This window comes from Peromyscus leucopus, chromosome 1, assembly GCF_004664715.2.
Source record: "Peromyscus leucopus breed LL Stock chromosome 1, UCI_PerLeu_2.1, whole genome shotgun sequence".
Taxonomy (NCBI): Eukaryota; Metazoa; Chordata; class Mammalia; order Rodentia; family Cricetidae; genus Peromyscus; species Peromyscus leucopus.
The window spans coordinates 10,386,354-10,405,328 of NC_051063.1; the positions used below are offsets into that span (position 1 = coordinate 10,386,354).

The 18,975-nt window shown below is 36.0% G+C and overlaps 1 protein-coding gene across 4 annotated transcripts in view; it reads right to left on the bottom strand.

Annotated features, from left to right (window-relative positions):
• Vps13a (vacuolar protein sorting 13 homolog A) overlaps positions 1-18,975 on the bottom strand; it is a 221,886-nt gene that overhangs the window by 129,830 nt on the left and 73,081 nt on the right. For all 4 annotated transcript variants that reach the window (XM_028874876.2, XM_028874875.2, XM_028874877.2 and 1 more), the window contains exons 24-28: positions 9,192-9,276; positions 5,814-5,968; positions 5,015-5,171; positions 946-1,025; positions 163-222 (exon numbers count right to left, since the gene is read on the bottom strand). In XM_028874876.2, the coding sequence (XP_028730709.1) occupies positions 163-222; positions 946-1,025; positions 5,015-5,171; positions 5,814-5,968; positions 9,192-9,276 (537 nt within the window). The remainder of the gene's footprint in view (positions 1-162; positions 223-945; positions 1,026-5,014; positions 5,172-5,813; positions 5,969-9,191; positions 9,277-18,975) is intronic.

Sequence of the window (18,975 nt, forward strand, 5' to 3'; positions counted from 1 at the left end):
TTTGAAAGACCCTATGATTTGTGGTATAAAGCATATAATTTAAAATACTCAGCTTTATTCCTGGGGAATCTTATAATTCCAATTATAAAATAATTATTGGTAAGACATCTAGATATAGAAATACAATTTCTAATTTTAAAATAAGTAATTATATATTCATACCTTAATAAGTTGTAAAACATTGTTATAGGTACATTTCAAATTGGGTGCGTTTTTTTCAGCCTATCCAAAGAGAAAATGTATCTATTAGAACATGATAGGAAGATGTGTAATGTCCACAATTGCATGATAGTTGTAAATTTTTCAAGATCTGTACACTATACAAAAATTAACTATAACTGAGGTGGATAGTATGTTACATACACACACACACACACAATATATATATAAAATTTTTTTTTTTGGTTTTTTTCGAGACAGGGTTTCTCTGTGTAGCTTTGCGCCTTTCCTGGAGCTCACTTGGTAGCCCAGGCTGGCCTCGAACTCACAGAGATCCGCCTGCCTCTGCCTCCCGAGTGCTGGGATTAAAGGCGTGCGCCACCACCGCCCGGCTAGATTCATAAAATTTTTAAAGATATTACAAATCAATACAAATGGAATGGAATCACTGACACTTAAAAAGCAGGTAGCCAGACAATAGCAGAAATGAAGTAAATTCATCCTTTTTCACCACATATAAAAAGAAATGTCATCAACACTGTACATTTGATTCTTTTTCAATAGTCTGGTGGGAAAAGTCAACCTAATGGCCCTTCCTTCTTAGAACATAAGGTACTTTGCTCTCTGTATGAAGTATCCGTGAATCCAGACTACAGGACAATAATGACAAAACAGAAAGACCTTTCAAACAGAGGAATTGACTAAGTTACTAAGGATTAAGCACACTAAATTATAAATTTAAATACTACATCAGCCTGCTAATCAGGTGAAATCAGAACTGCTTACCCTCACAAATTCCAATGTTAACAAATCCTCAATTGTGTTATCCAGGGTGGTGATCAAATAAACTGGTTTCTTGTTTTCATCTAAAAAGAGTTTAAGGATTATTTCTTGGTAGAAAAATTATACTAAGATAAATGAAGGCATTAGTAATTATTATTGAAAAAGATTTCCCTAGATTCTACTTTTTGTTTTTTAAACTCAAAAAGTGTCACTTCTCCATACAACGTATCTATTCTTCCCTTTGTACTTCAATACAGAAGTCTCAAACCTTCCTACATCTAGACAAGTCAGTAACAAAACTAGCAAGTTGTTAAAGAAGAACCAAAATAACTTTTAGCGGTAATGAAAAAGCATGAAGAATTCTAGAATTGAGTCATAACAACGCCTTGAAATAAAAAAGCCAGTATCTCTGAAAATGCTAGTTGTTGAGACATCAAGAAAGTATTACATGTTAATACATACTAGATAAAAATCAGTCTTAGCAACAACAAAAAAAATCAGTCTTAGCAGTATATAGCAGTTTACTAGTTACATTACTGATTCTGTTCAAAATGAGATATTCTATGAGAACTGCTAGAGGAGAGATTTCTGTATAACCCTTAAGACTATCATTATCAAATTACTTATGGCTGCTAAAAATCAGTATTCTAGAGACTGGGATAAAGGAATAAGTAACTAAGTAACTTATTCTTACAGAGAAAAACATAGCGCAATGTACATGTACTCCTTCAAACTTAAAAACTCTAAGTACATGAACCAGCTCCCTATTTTAGGTATTGACTACATTTTTCAACTTTAAGAAGATCTACACTTCATTCACACATTTACCAGCTTCCTGAACAGCTGTTTATCAGGTGATTTGCTTTTCACAAAACAACTCTGCTACTCACCTCTTCTCAGAAAATAAGAGCAAACTGTTTTAGGATTAGGTACAGTAAAGATGGTATATAATGCTTTTTGTTTGCAAATATTTACTTATGCTTTGCCTTTGAGAAACAAAAACTAAGCATAAACATAAAAATTAACCATGGCTATACTACCAATTCTGGATTACTAGAGTTTTGTGTGATACTACGTTTGTGTTCTGACAAATAAAGCTTGCCTGGAGATCAGAGGGCAGAGTTAGCCACTAGTTAACCATAAAGTCCAGGCAGTAGTAGAACATGCCTTTAATCCCAGCATTCAGGAGGCAGAGGCAGGCAGGAATTCCAGGCCAACCTGGTCTACATAGAGTTCCAGGATAGCCCGGGCTACACAGTGAAACCCTAGAGCACTAGAGAACACTATATAAAATACACATTAGAGAACACTATCCAGTTGGTTTACTTCTCTTTCTAATAATAATAAAAAAAAAATTACATTGGGGCAAAAGAACAGAATATAATTTTGACATAACAGAACAAAAATTGAACACCTATATATGATCTGTGTGTGACTAAGAGATAACTGTGGTACAATCCACCACACTCAAGTTTGTGTGACCAAGAGATAACTGTGACACAGTCCACCACACTTAGTTAGTGCAGCCAAAAGGAAACTATGACATAATTCACCACATCCAAGTTTGTAAGACCAAGAGATAACTGTCATATACTGTACCACACTCAAGTTAGGGAGACCAAGAGATAATTATAACACAGTCCATCACACTCAAGTTCCCAAAAGCTAGAGAACAAGGAGACAATGTGATACCAAACAAATGCATGTCCTCTGACCTACATTTGGGTTAAACTACGTAATTTGATCCATAATTTTTACAAGAGTCAATGAACATAGCAGATGTCACTCATCAAAGAAGCAATGACAAACTGGCACATGAAAGGTTCTTGACATGTATCATCAGAGAAATTCAAACTGCCATTATATATATATATATATATTAGAAGTACTCAAGCCCAGACACTAACAAAATACTGACAAGAATGAACAAAAAGCACTCCTATTTCTTACCAGCAAAAGTGAAAAATTATATAACCACTGAAGAGTTTGGTGGTTCATTACAAAAGTTATTCATTGAACGTAATTTCCACCACTTAATGCTCCTTAGTATTTATCCAAAGAAACAAGACAGCTTAGGTCTACACCAAAATCTGCATATAGTTATTTATAGCATCTTTATTCAAAATTTTCCAAAACTTAAAAGAAGTCAACATGTCCTTTATAAAGTGAGTGGACAGGTAACCATAATAGATATCTATTATGCATAGGTGGATAGGTAACAATAATGTTCTTAGACAAAGGAATATTATTTATTGGTCAACAGTAACTAGCTGTCAAGCCATGAAAATATAATGAGAATATTTAAACACAGATTACTAAAAGAAGCCAACCTTAAAAGGATGTACACTGCATTTTTCCAATCATATATTCAGATAAAAAGGTAAAGCATGAAAGACAGGGAGATGATTTTAAGCCAGGTACCACAGAGGAAGGAGTGGAGGACAACAGATATTCAACATGGTGAAAACATGCTTATGGTGATACCACCATAGAAACTTGTTCTTTATATATTGTCCAAACATATAAGTTTAACACAAATGTTTAAGTCTAATACGAATAATGGATTTCAGGTGATAATAACATGAATAGAATCAACTATAACAAACACATCACACTGTTGGGCAAGTTGATAAGTGAATGATGGAATCTGTAGTTAAGTAGATAGACCTAGAGAAGATTGTATTCAATGAGGTAATCCAGGCCCAGGAAGACAAATGCTACATGTTCTCTCTCATCTGTGGTTCCTAGCCCCCAATATTTAGATTTATGTGCTGATACAACCCCTCATTAAAGAAGCTTCTCTTTCTTTTTTTTTCCTCCCTCCTCCTCTCTCTCTCTTTTTTTTTTTTTTTTTTGGTTTGGCTAGACAGGGTTTCTTTGTGTAGCCCTGGCTGTTCTGGAATTAGTTCTGTAGACCAGGTTGACCTTGAACTCACAGAGATCTGCCTTCCTCGGCCTCCCAAGTGTTATTATTAAAGGTGTGCACCACCACCAACCACCTAGCAAGAATCTTCGATTTATAGCAAATGAAACTATGGCAAAAAATCAAAATACAGAGATTAATGGATACATTGATGTGACAGCTGCTACATCTATGGCTCAGAAAACAAACATCATGGAAGAGGGAGTGGAAAGATGATATGAGCCAGAAGTCTGCTGTGAATCAGTCTCTTCTAGAAATGGCTGCACAAACAGGACCAGAACAATGGCAATATCAGTAGCCATGCTAGTGTAGAATAGGGAAAATTTCACAGGGTCCTAACCCTAGACAAAAAACTATAGGCAAATAATGACTGCTGAAGAGAGGTAGAATTAGCCTCTCCCAGGGATGATCACCCAAGCTATTTATTTAATACAAAGTAGTCAGCCCTGAAGTCATCCATATACATGCAACAAAAACAGACTCAGCAGATTATATTTATGTATTTGTGTATACACACACATATGTAATATTCAAAGAATGAAAGGTACTATTGATTTGAGAGTAGAGGGGAAGGGAAGGGTAAGTGCTGTGGATATCACTCTGTATGCTGTGAATGTGTTGCTCTGATTGGTTAATAAATAAAGTGCTAACTGGCCAGTAACCAGGCAGGAAGTATAGGTGGGACAAAGAGAGAAGAGAATTCTGGGAAGAGAGGGGAGTTGTGAGCAAGACACAGAGGAAGCAAGATGTGAAGGCAGAACTAAGAAAAGGTATCAAGCCACGTGGCTAAACATAAATAAGAATTATGGGTTAATTTAAGTGTAAGAGCCAGTCAATAATAATCCTGAGCTAATGGCCAAGCAGTTTTAATTAATATAAGCCTCTGTGTGTTTACTTGGGTCCAAGCGTCCCTAGGGCTGCAGGAGCTGGGCAGGACCAGGAAAACTTCAGCTACAGGTAAGTGATGAAATTATATTTTAATTACAAATGTATTAAAGAAAACAGACTAATATAAATTTGAATGTAACTGTCTCTCCTTTTTTAAAACTATTTCATAATATAAATATATTGATTCAAAGTCTAAGGAATAGAAAGTTCTACAATAGGTAAACAAATTTAAAAGTAATTTATATATTTTAATAGTCTTACCTAAGTATTCTGGACATTTTAACCAGAACTCCTTCAAAAAGGCATTTGCTTTCAAATCAAATTTTCTAATCTCAACTTCTGTACCCAATCCTAAAACACCCATTTCTAGCACGGGTAGTTCACAGTCTCCCACAAGGTGATAAAATTGAATCAAAACCTGTAGAAGAAAGGCAAAGCACATAGGTTACCTATGTGATAACGATATATGAACACAGAAGATATATATGTAGTATGCTAAGAATTTAAACTTAATATTTATTTTCTATTCCACACACACATACAATGCATATTTACATTGTATAATCATCATCAAAAAATATGTATTGGAAAACTACCCACAATATACCACTTAAACATTAATTCTGAAGAAAGATAAGGGTCCGCTGGCAGATGGATCAGGATACATCCTGGTGCATGAGCTGGCTTTTTGGAGCCCATTACCTATGGTGGGACACCTTGCACAGCATTGATGAGGGGCTTTGACCTGTCTCAATTGAATGTACCAGGCTTTGCTGACCCCCCATGGGATGCCTAACCTTTTTGGAGGATGGAATGGGGGGTTGTTTGGGAGAGAAAGGCTGGTGGGGAAGAGAGAAGGGAACAGAGGGGGTAGTTGGTAGGTAAAATGAACAACAAATTTCTTAATAAAAAAAAGATAATCTTAAAAAAATGAAGGAAAGCATACACCACATCTCCATATACCTTGAACAGTATCTATTAGTAAAGGCACTATATAAGTAAACTGCACAAATTATAAATGACAATTCACATAACTGACATATGTAATCATAATACATACCTCTGCTACTTCAAACCGCATGGAAAGTTGAATTAAATTCATTGAACTATCTTTCTTTTGTAATTTTTTAGGTCGACAACTTTTAAATTTAGATAGAATTTGAGGATTCTCTTCCAAAGGACTACAGAGTGCATCAAAAAATTCCTCTTCTGAGTCTAAATTTAATAAAATATTTTAAGTCAACAACAGAAGTAATCTGTTTAACATTTTTACATTTTTTCTGAAATAATTTAAGCATTAAAATGCTATGGGTCTATATTAAAAGTAGAACACAAAAGCTAGAGAAAAGAATACAGAAATTAATTTTGAATAAATAACAATGCAAAGAATAAAAATTATAGAAATTATAAATTATTTAATATTTGGCATAAAATCATTTTTAAGATTCATTTTTATTTTTAATTATGTGTATTTGTGTATATCTGTGTGCAGGTATGTACATGTGCTCACAGAGTACAAAGGCATGCAACTGATTTTCTTGAGCTGCAGTAAGAGGCAGTAGTGAGCTGCCCAGTGTGGGTGCTGGGAACTGAACTATGGTGCTATGCAAGCACATCAAGAACACTTAAACACTGAGCTATCGCTCCCAAATCTAAAAAGAAAAAACTCAACTTTAAAAACTCATATATAGTTTTATAACAGAAAACAATAACATGTATTGAAAATAATGATTGTGTACAATATGAATATTGAAAGCAACATGCTACCATACTCCCTATATCTGGATAGTGTAACAGGACTCAGTTTACAATTCTGTAATATTAGCAACAGAGGTCAGGCCCAGAAATGTTAATAAAGTACCTCTTTAACTACAGCTTCATTTAATGTAATTTTATTTATCAGTAATCAACCATGATATAAAAATAGTAGATGAAAGATTCCACTTATCAACTACTCAAAACAATGAAAACAGTTTTAAATTGAGTAGTGTGAGGAGTTCTCACACCACCTGCCCCAACCATGACTTATACCTTTGTCGGCAGATTTATTGTAGGGTAAAAAGAAAAGCTTCCCTTTGATGATCAAAGTTAACAAGTTTGCTGGAATGAACTGACTACAAACAGCAGAAAAGGTACAAAAACAAATTAATATGAACTGGGGAGAGAGAATCAACCACAACACTGTGATTGTCCATGCATTCCAATGAGGTTCATATATTCCAGCTTTCTTTACACAGGAGGGAAAGATGAGGAATGTAACAATTTTAGGGAAAGAGCAAATTATTTAGGTACAGGAATGGGTCCAATGCTCAGACAATGGCTAGTAAATTTCTTTGAAAATTAAATGTACCAAACTGATTAACAATTGCTCATAAGCAAATTCAGTACATGTGTGGTTACATTTATTTTTAGGGGTAGGGGAGAGTTGGGGTTTGAGACAGAGTTTCTCAGTGTAGTCCTGGCTGTCCTGGAACTCGCTGGTAGACCAAGTTGGCTTTGAACTCACTGAGTTCCACCTGCTTCTGGCTCCTGAGTGCTGGGATTAAAGGCTTGAGCCACCACTGCCTTATCTTGCTTACCTTCTTTAAAATTTCCCTGCAGGCATGAATTAATAAAAATTTAGTAAGAGACTATTGTTAGTTGCTGATAACTTGTTTTCTTTGGCCAATTAGGTCTTTGGGCGGTATCTTAAAGATTTTCCATTATGTCCTACAATGACCTTGAATTTAAAAGTTATGAGCAGAGTGCCATGTTTCCCTAGAATTTATATTAAAGGTTTAGGATCTAAAACAGTAAAAATATTAAACCACTTAGTTACACTACTGGAATGAGATGGCTATTGAAAAGGGAAAATCACTCTTCTTTAAGGACATGGCCCCTATCAGAATGCTCATGCCTCAAGAGGATAGCCACACACTCATGTACATATGTGTTGCACTACTTGGACTCGGGTTATTAATAACAATGACAAAGGACATAAGTCAGAGAGATACAGAGTGTTGAGGACTAGAGGGGAATTGGAAGGAGTAGTGGTAGATGGATAAGATTAAAACATGCTATATAAATTTATGAAACTTTCAAAGTTAAAAAATATTATAAAAAGGACTAGTAAAAGAAAGTTCAAAACATACTAAACTGCAATACATCCCTAATTAACTAAAACTGGTTAGAGCATGTGACCTCATACATAACATCTCTCTGCTCACCACATACTCACAAAAAATTTCCCAGATAACAAAAGAACACAAAAATTTCTCTGAGATTTAGTCTTCTTTAAAGTCTTGAAAATATAGAATATATTTTTTTCCAACATGGCCATGAAAAAAGCAGGCATTTGACAGTGGAATATTTCAAAGTAAATTTTTTTATGTAAATGCAGATATTAAAACATTTTCCTCCTTAACAAAAAAATTAGGAAAAAACTTTACTATCTCAAATTTCTTCAAATACTACATTATAAATTAGGCATCTATAAACTTTCTTTTTTTTAATGCTAAACTCAATAATGACTTCTGTTAGTAATACTTAGGTTTAAAATTACAAATTATTCTTGTTAAAGTGATACCACTACAAATGTAATTTTAAAGACTACTTAAATTATATTATTTTAACAAATCTGAGGAACAATGCTGCTGCCTGGCATTCCCTATAACTGGAGGACAGATAATTCCCAATGAACACCATCTTGCACAAGGACTCTACTGAGACAAGTCTATAAGCAGTGCAGAAGTAACTCTGCTAATAAAGCACAAGCTTCCCTTTCACAAGGATGCTAAAATGCACATAGGACAGTACCTCTATACTGCGGTCTCCCTCTACAATAAAGCCATTCTTCTTAAAAATATGTAAATGTATCTTAAATTATTTAAAAATTATCAGGGAGGATTTCAGACAATGGTGTTTTGATCATATTCACTGTCCCTCCGAAAACTCTTCCAGATCCACTCCCACTTCTCTTCCCACCCAACCACCAACTTTGTAGTGTTTTTTTTTTTTTCCTCCTCCCCAAGGCCAACTTGCACGAGCTATTATTCTTTGAAGTCAGGCCTTCTTCGGAAGCATGGTCAAGGCATTCTTATCATAAGGTTGCTGACTGTACTGTGGGTGATAGACATCACCACTGTTTGCTACTGTCTCCCAAGCCACCTGCCTACAACTTGCATCCCTCTACTTAGAAGCCCAACTTTTCTTTCCTTTTGTTCCAACTTTTAATCACCCTTTGAGTGACTCATTTCTGAATGTATCCGATGTACATGTGACATAAACTTTAATTTGTTGATTTTTCCTTATTAATCATTCTATACAGAGAAATTAATGTTAAAAGAAAAAGATGTTTATACCCCTACACATAATCATCTGAAAAAAAATCCCTCAAATGTAAACTACCTCAATTACACATGTGTAATAAAGAAAATTCCTTTAAGCAGTTTCACTTTACCATCTTCAGCAACAGAAGGCTGTTCCAATAAAGGGATTAACTTCTGAGAAATCTGTGATACTGGCAAAGAAGTAGATGCTTGAATCTGAAACAAAAGTAACTTGCTGTCAATCAGAATAAAGATATTTTATACAAATTTATATGATAACTTTGACCAAAAAAAAAAAAAAAAAACTACTCAATTCAATCTGAGAAGAAATCAGGTCTAAAGCAGGAAAATTAATTATAGGATGTATGAAACTTAAAGTGCTTTGGATTGTATCTCAGTTGGTAGACAGTGTATGACAAAAAGTCCTAGGTTTAGACCCCAACAACACTACATAAAGCTATGCATTGTAGATCATGCCATTAATCCTAACATTTGTGACAGGAGGCAGAGAGATAACAAATCTGTGTCATCTTTGGCTACACAGAAAGTTCTAGGCCTGCTTGGGCTGAGAGCCAGTCTAAAAAAAAGGAAGAAGTGGTTTTACAGAAGTAATATGCTCAAAGTATATTATATACTAGTATAATAATTATTTTTAAGGTAAGTACTTTTTTAAGTTTTTTGCTAAGTATGATTGTGGAGCTCCTATTGTAACTTCCTTGGGAAACTGTAAGGATTCTGAGATCTGTTTTAAGTTGAAAATTTACTTAGCTCAGAAACCAGTTCAAGGACATCTTTGAGAAGCAAGCCCAAAGCCTGATATTAAGAACTGAGCAAAGTGTCCCAGCATAGGCCCCAGGCTCCAAAAAGCCAGCTCATGCACTAAGAACAGATCCCAGTCCCACTGCCTGGGGCCTCCCAAACAGTTCAAGCTAATCAACTGTCTCACTTATCCAGAGGGCTCCTCAGTTATTGGTTCATAGTTCACGTGTTTCCACTACTTTGGCTATTTGTCCCTCTGCTTTTTCCAATCATGGCTTCAACATCTCTTGTTCATACAATCCCTCCTCTCTCTCTCTCTCGCTGACTGGACTCCCAGAGCTCCACCTGGGGCCTAGCCATGGATCTCTGCAACCGCTTCCATCAGTCACTGGATGCGAGTTCTATCATGACAGTTAGGGTGTGTGGCCATCCAATCATTAGAGTAGGTCAGTTCAGGCTTTCTCTTGACAATTGCCAGTAGTCTATCGTGGAGGTATCTTTGTGGATTTCTGGGAACCTCTCTAGCACTTTGCTTCTTTCTATTCCCATGGGGTCTTCATTTATCATGGTATCTCTTTCCTTGTTCTCCCTCTCTGTTCTTGATCCAGCTGGGATCTCCCACTCCCCAAAGCTCTCTTTCCCCCAACCCTTGCTCTCCATTCGTCCAGTTTGCTCATGTAGATGTCATCCATTTCTCTGTCACTGGGCGATCCCTGTGTCTTTCTTAGGGTCCTCTTTACTAAGTAGCCTCCCTGGAGTTGTGAGTAGCAGTCTAGTCATCCTTTGTTTTACACCTAGTATCCTCCTATGAGTGAGTACATACCATGTTTGTCTTTCTGAGTCAGGGTTACCTCACTCAGGATGATTTTTTCTAGATCCATCCATTTGCCTGCAAACCTCATGATGTCATTATTTTTCTCTGCTGAGTAGTACTCCATTATGTATATGTACCACATTTTATTTATCCATTCTTCAGTTGAAGGGCATCTAGGTTGTTTCTAGGTTCTGGCTATTACAAACAATGCTGCTATGAACATAGCTGAGCATGTGGCCTTGTGGTATGATTGAGCATTCCTTGGGACATTTTGCTCAGCCTGGGTGAAGGGAGGAGGGGACTGGACCTGCCTCGACTGAATCTACCAGGCTGAGCTGAATCCCAAGGGAAGTCCTTGCCCTGGAGGAGGTGGGAATGGAGGGTGGATTGAAGGGAGGGCTGGGGAGAGGAGGGAGGACAGGGGAATCCATGGCTGATATGTAAAATTAAATTACAAAATTAAAAAAATCATTATTAAAAAAAGAACTGAGAAGCATACACTGTTATTTTAATTTTTAATGATATTTCAGCAAATACACTATTTAGGAAAATTAACTAATAAAAACATATAATGCAGTTTAAACAAAACAAGACTTGGAAGGTAAGGCAGATGAATCTCTATGAGTTCTGCAGACAGATCTCTGAGTTCCAGGACAGCCAAGGCTACCTTGTGAGACACTGTCTCCAAGAAAAAGTAAATCAATATAAATAACACAACTGAATCTTTCACCAATATTATGAAACAAAACATTAATATATCTGACCTAGAAGAATCCTACTTTTTTTTTTTTTTTTTTTTTTTTTTTTGAGACAGGATTTCTCTGTGTAGCTTTACACCTTTCCTGGAACTCACTCTGTAGCCCAGGCTGGCCTCAAACTCACAGAGATCTACCTAGCTCTGCTTCCTGAGTGCTGAGATTAAAGGCATGCGCCACCACCACCTGGCTGAATCCTACATATTCTTTATTGATCACATTCCCTATCACCACCAAATAGAATATTGTTTTTATTTGGTTGTTTGAATTTAACCTCCTACAAAAGACTTTCTAAACAATATAAGCCTTTCTAAGTCATAGAAAAGACTACTGCAACATACATTTTTCTATGGCATCCTAATTAAAATAAACTTAAATTTAATCATAAACAAAAGACTTTCTAAACAATATAAGCCTTTCTAAGTCATAGAAAAGACTACTGCAACATACATTTTTCTATGGCATCCTAATTAAAATAAACTTAAATTTAATCATAATGATGGCTTATCAAATTTTCCCTATTAAATTGCATTACACATGTAAATAAGTCAGAATGTACAGTAGTGGCACACATAACTTTGTGGTAACCAAGAGCTCTCTACTTGAACTGAAGATCTGCTCAAGAAGAAAATCATGCCTGGTAATACCAATTACCCAGGCCTACTGAAGTCATAGATGTCTGAGAACCCATAGCCATCATTTTAAAGCAGCATAATCCCTAACCACATTCTAAATATTTGTCCTTATATCCACTGATAAATGTAGTCCTCAGCCCTCAGCAAGGGCTTGTCTTTACAAAAGATGAAGGCCATTACAAAAAACCACAAACAATTAAAATGAAGAGTGTGGAGCTCAGTCCTAATAGATATATCTACAAAACAAATCTTGCACCTAAATTTCAGAGAAAACACCAAAGGAGGGGGCAGAAAGATTATATAAGCCAAAGGACCAGAGAGTTTGCTCTGAGACTGTGCCTCTTAGTAATGTCAGAACCTGCATCTGTAATGGCTCACCAACATGGCTACCTAAACATGAGCTGAACAAGAAAAAGAGTAACAATAAAATAATAATAAAGTGGACAAGGGAAAGATGACAACACTCAAAGCCTACAAGAACTACAAGCAACTATGGAATGCTGAGAGTGAGAGAAACAGACTTCTCCAGGGAAGAGCACACCAATTGGTTATCCAATAAATGGTCCTCCTTGAAAACGTATGTACAAGCTAGTATTATACAGACTAAGTAATATTTGGGAATATATTTATGTATATGCATTATATGGATATATGTGCATACACATAAAAATTTATGAAAGAAGAGGCCTTAAATAAGAGAACAAGTAGGCATAAATGAGAAAGTTTAAAGGGTGAAAACAGAAGAGAAAAATGATATAATTATATTAGCTCAAAAAATATAAGAAATAATTGGAAAATGGTCAGCGTATATTTTTCTACAACTCTTGGGAGGAAAAAAAAGTCCGTTTACAGATTTTTGATTTTACTTTCAAGCCAGTCTAAGGATATTTGAACATGCCTTTAATACTTATATGCAAAACTTTTCCAACTAGAATTGTGTATGGTTACTTCTATTAAGTACTATCAAATTGTCTTCAGCAGTGATTTCAATACTGATATCAGCAGAGAATAGATTTTATATGGATCTTTATTCACAAATACTCATGGGTTATCAAAGATTTTAATTTTGTGAATCTTACCACAAGTTAATTACAATTTTGCAGTAGGTACTCATAGAACCACAAACTACTTGTTTTCTCTTCCAGAAAGTCTCTTCATTCAGGGGCAAGATAGCAATACAATTCTTGAACTATAGCTACCCGATAGGAATATATAAAACCTAAGAAAAAGCTCACTAAATTTTCAAAGAAAAAACAAAGTCATGAATCCAGGAGCTAGAGCCATATAAAGAACACTAAAACAAGAGAGAAGACTTCTTCATTCTTCCTGTGATCATGAGACGTTGTCCTAGAACAACCTCTGTTTCCACTTCTAAAGTTTTCAAGTTTATTAACTACGTTTTTGAGAACTACTGTTCTATTACATCCCCTTTTATATTTGTTAGGTCAGAAAATGCAGGTTTTAATAAACTGATGCAACAATTGACAAATATTCCTATCCACTATCCTCTGAATACCACAACATTTTCATAGAAGGTAGCCATCACTCCTCACTGCTATGTGTATCTGTATTTATTTTTTTCCTGAGTGGGTCTGTCCTAATTTGGGTTCTATTGCTGGGATAAAACAGTGAGTAAAACCAGTTTGGAAAGGAAAAAAGCTTATTTACTTCATCTAACGCTTCCAGGTAACAGTCCATCACTGAGGTAAGTTATGGCAGAAACTTAAAGCAAGAAACTGAGGACATAAATGAAAACTTAAGACATGGAGGAATGCTGCTCCCTAGCTTGCTTTCTTATATAACTCAGGACCACTTTTCCAGAGCTGGACACCCAGTGGCATGAGCCCTCCCACATCATTAACCAAGAAAAATGACACACAGTCTTGCCTACAGACCAAGCAGATGAGGGCATTTTCTCAAATGAGTTTCTGTCTTCCTAAAATGACTTTGGCTTGGGTCAAGTTGACAAAAACTAACCAGCACAAATTTCACTGTATTTTTAATTCATTTCTTTATTGATTATTACATTTTCACAGCTTTTTAATATAAATAACTCTAGTATGAGCCTTTTAGCCTATATCTCTGTGTGGCCACACATTTTCATTTCTCTTGTATAAAAATGTAGAATTCTTAAATCACACAGTAAATACGTATTCAACTTTATTTAACAAATTACCAAAGGGGTTACAGATAGTACCAATGAATGATTGTAAATTCTCATCATGTCAATACCTCAACATGGGGATATCTTTTTAAAAATTTTAGCTATTCTAATCATTCTTTGTTTGCTTTGTTTTTTCCAAGACAGGGTTTCTCTGTGTAGTTTTGGAGCCTTTCCTGGAACTCATTTTGTAGCCCAGGCTGGCCTCAAACTCACAGCTATCTGCCTGGCTCTGCCTCCTGAGTACTGGGATTAAAGGCATATGCCACCACAGCCCTATAACTTGGATCATAAGAAATAAAAGTTTATACGGCTCAGGCAAAAATAGTTTCAAACAAAACTGGAATGTATATAACTTTATCTCAAGCTAGTATCAAAACTGTCAGGCAGTGACTTAAGAGCAGTCAGGTACAGCTGAAAACCTACATCTATTTTGTCAACACACATGCTATCATCCAGTATTTGCTGTTAAATTTACATGAAAAATGCTGAGTACAATTAGTCTAATTCTTAAGGGCCTACAAATTGTGGAAAGATAAATGTGCACTGGCTTCAACTTAAAGTCACCAGCTGCATCCACACCTAACAGGGAGTAACCATACCCTTTGAAACTTTGAAGCTGGAAACTAACTTCTCTCTAGCTATCCAAGTTCTAGATGACAATTTCTTCCAACATAAGGCTGTGTATGACACAACAGAATCTGTTATTCTATGTGGTCACCACCATCAATAACCCTAGGTAGATGTGTTGTTGGTTGTTTTTACTTTTATTCTTTGGAGAGCCTGCCACCCAGCTCCCAAATAAATACATACACAGAGGATTATTCTTAATTACAAATGCCTGGCCTTAGCTTGGCTTGTTCCTAGCCAGCTTTTCTCAACTTAAATTATCCCATTTATCTTTTGCCTCTGGGGTTTTATCTTTGTCTATAAAATAGATAAAGATTTCTTTCTTACTCTGTTACCAGTTTTGTAGCTGGGTGGCTGGCCCCTGATGTCCTCCTCTTTCTTCTCTTGCTCCTTCTTCACTCCCAGATTTCTCCTTCTATTCATTCTCTCTGCCTGCCAGCCCCAACTATCCTTTCTCCTGCCTCACTATTGGCCATTTAGCTCTTTATTAGACCATCAGTTGTTTTAGACAGGCAAAGTAACACAGCTTCACAGAATTAAACAAAAGCAACAAAAAAGAATGCAACGTATCTTTGCATACTTAAACAAATGTTCCACAGCATAAATGTGATACATCTTAAAATAATATTCTACAACACAGATAGATGTTCTATATAACTTGTAGCTCCTACTTTATCACTTGTGACTTTATCTTGCACTCTGACATTACAAAGACAGTTCAAACCTCATGAGCCAAATGCTAACTTCAAACCTTTTTATTTCATCTTCATCTCCTCTCTTAGCCTTCACAGAATTTAAAAAGTTCATGCTATTGCTCCAAACTGGGCTTTTGACTTTGGAATGCTGCAACCAGTTTGACCTACTCTTAATAAGCAAAACTCCAAATCAGCAATGAGACTTGTTCTAGCTAGTTTTATGTCAACTTGGCACAGGATGCAGTCATCTGAGAGGAGGGAATCTGAGTTGAGAGAATGTCTCCAAAAGTTCTTGCTGTAGGAATTAGTTGTGTAACAGTTTCCCCAAGAGATTAAAACATTCCATCCTGCAGAAAGATCCTTGAGCAGGAAAGTAAACAACTCAAAATAGCTACAGGAAGTCCTTGAATCTGATCAGAATCACTAGGCCCCTCCCTGCCACAATAAGCAATAAAAGCTGAGAGTCCTTCTCAGACTGAATGAAGCTGAGCTGCAAAGACGCTGAGACCAGACCAGCTGCTTGAAAGAAACAGAAAACAGCTGAACTGCCTAGAAGTTAAGACCAACTGAGGCACTGGAAAGGACACCCTACAACCTTTTGAGCTGCCTGGAGGCTCTGCAGCGTGCTGCAGATTCATAGGTTTGTGAGCTGTCACACCTGCTAGAGTTGGCTTTTGTGGTACAGCTATCTTTGAGTCATTTCTGCTCCTGTAAGTAATTCCTCATACAACTGAAAATAAACCCCAATAAAACTCAGGGTTCACTACATGAGTGAACTTTGACTTAGTGAATTAGACTTTAGTGGTATTTATACTTTGGTCTGCTCACTATCTGCGATGAGTAGGTATGTCTGTTGCATCATCCCAGGAAAGGTTTTGTCACACAACAGAAAGTCTGTAGGGCATTTTCTTAATTAGTGATTGATGTGGGAGAATTAGCCCTCTGTGGGTGGTGCCACCCCTGAGTTGGAGTCCTGGGTTAATATAGGGAAGCAGGCTAAGCAAGCCTTAAGAAGCAAGCCAGGAAGCAGCACTCCTCCATGACCTCCACAAGCTACTGACTCCAGGTTTCTGCCCTGTTTGAGTACCTGCCCTGATTTTCGTCAATGATAGACTATGATGCCTTGACTTCCTTCAATGATAGACCATGATGTAGAAATGTAAGACAAATAAACTCTTTCCTCCCCAACCTGCTTTTGTTCATGATATTTCATCACAACAATTATAACCCTAACTAAGATAAGACTGTTTTACTTTCTTACAATCTATGAGTCCCTCAGAAGCATCCTTTGAGTTCACAACATGGCTAACTGGCACAAGATAGCTAGCTTTCAGCTTATCTTCTTTGGACATGTCTTCTCTACAAAGCTTAATAACTTCCAAGTTTTTACTTAATAAGAAGCATGAGCATTTATTTATTTAAAGCATTTATTGAAATACTTTCAGACTATTATATGGTTATCGATTGGTCTAGTATCACTATTACTGAACCTCAGGGACTAGGAAACATTTCCCAACTTATTTTATGAGATTAACATTCTCTTTAAGATACTACACTAAGAAAGTAGGATCTAATACCTGTTAAGAACAAACACTAAAGCCTCAATTTCTAAAAAAAAAATATACAATATGTTGAGCAATTCTAATTTGAAATCTAAAGTGCGTCAAAATCCAAACATATATGAAGATAAAAAGGGCCCTACTTGTAGAACATTCTATACCTGATTACATGTGATGTAACACAGTCAAAACTCCAGTCACAAAAAGACATTGCATAAAATTACATTCAGGTATATATAATGTGGATATAAAGCATATATAAATTCTGTTAGATCTTGTATCCTACATCTAAAATACCTCAGATATTTGTAATATTCTAAAATGGAAAAACAAAAACAAGCAATGAAATTCAAAGCACTTCTAGGCACAAGTACTTCAGAGAAGGTATACATCTAAAAATGGAGTATCTGAATTGGCCTAAAATTAGAAATTTCTATATTTTTCTTAGTAACTAGCAAATGCATAAACCAGAAGAGATTTTGGGGTATATTCACCATATAACTTATGGCTATCATTATATTTTCATAAACATATATACATTTTGATGTTTTTCCTTCCCCAGTTATCCTCTCCTACATACCTCACGCTCCTGTTAGTCACTTCCCTTTTCTGAAATCTGAAACTTTCTGAGAAGTGATATGATAAGGTTTCAGATTTTGAAGCATTTTGGAATTTTATAAGTAAGAATGCTCAATTGAAAAAATCTAAAAAAATATTTTAACATTCAAAGAAAAAAAAAGAAAAGAAAAAGACCAAATCTGAAATTTAAAATATTTCTAATACTAACCAACTTAGGATAAAAGACATTCAACCTTGTTATTATCAAATAGACAATATACGGGATGTATCAAAGATGAGATGTAATTTAGAATGCAAAACTAATCAATTCACCATATTAACAGACTAAAGGAACAAAGCATAAAATTATCTTAATAGATTCAGAAATAGCACCCCAGTATCTATCACAGAGAAAAGCTCAGAGAACTAGAAATAGAGGGCAATTTGTTAATTTGGTAAAGAATGTCCAAGAAAAGCCTACATTATCATATTGAATAAGAAAAGACTAAATGGAGCCCTGTCTGTAGGTCCTGGTCAGTAGCAATCCAGTCCACTGGTAACGAAATTGCTTCCTTCCTTGAATCTTGCACCATCGAGACCAATGGGTTTGTGACACATGATGATCTCAGAATCACCCAGGGGACATGACTCTCCTCTTTTGCTCAAGGATAATGTGTGCTTGCAGCTATTCAGCAGTACTCTCATGCTGTGGGATGGTCTGTATGTCAAATTACTCTGATTGGTCAATAAATAAAACACTGATTGGCCAGTGGCTAGGCAGGAAGTATAGGCGGGACTAACAGAGAGGAGAAAAGAAACAACAGGAAGGCGAAAAGAGACACTGCCAGCCACTGCCAGGACAAGCAGCATGTGAAGACACCGGTAAGCCACAAGCCATGTGGCAAGGTATAGATTTATAGAAATTGATTAATTTAAGCTATAAGAACAGTTAGCAAGAAGCCTGCCACGGCCATACATTTGTAAGCAATATAAGTCTCTGTGTTTACTTGGTTGGGTCTGAGTGGCTGTGGGACTGGTGGGTGACAAAGATTTGTCCTGACTGTGGGCAAGGCAGGAAAAGTCTAGCTACACTCTCATGTTGTATTTAATTTTTAAAGTTCAACACCTTGCTTCATTTTGCTCCCTTTCTGTTCCCTTTAGTTCAAGTGAGGCATGTTTAGTTGGTTTAATCTCCCTTTTATCCCTAGCTTCTGAGATGAATGCTTGAATCTGTGACATATATTTCTTTAATCAAATCATCTCAGAATACTCCTGATGCCCCCTCAAATAACATATTCTTATTTTTTTGCATTATGGATAAACTAACCAGTTTCCAAATCTTTAAGATT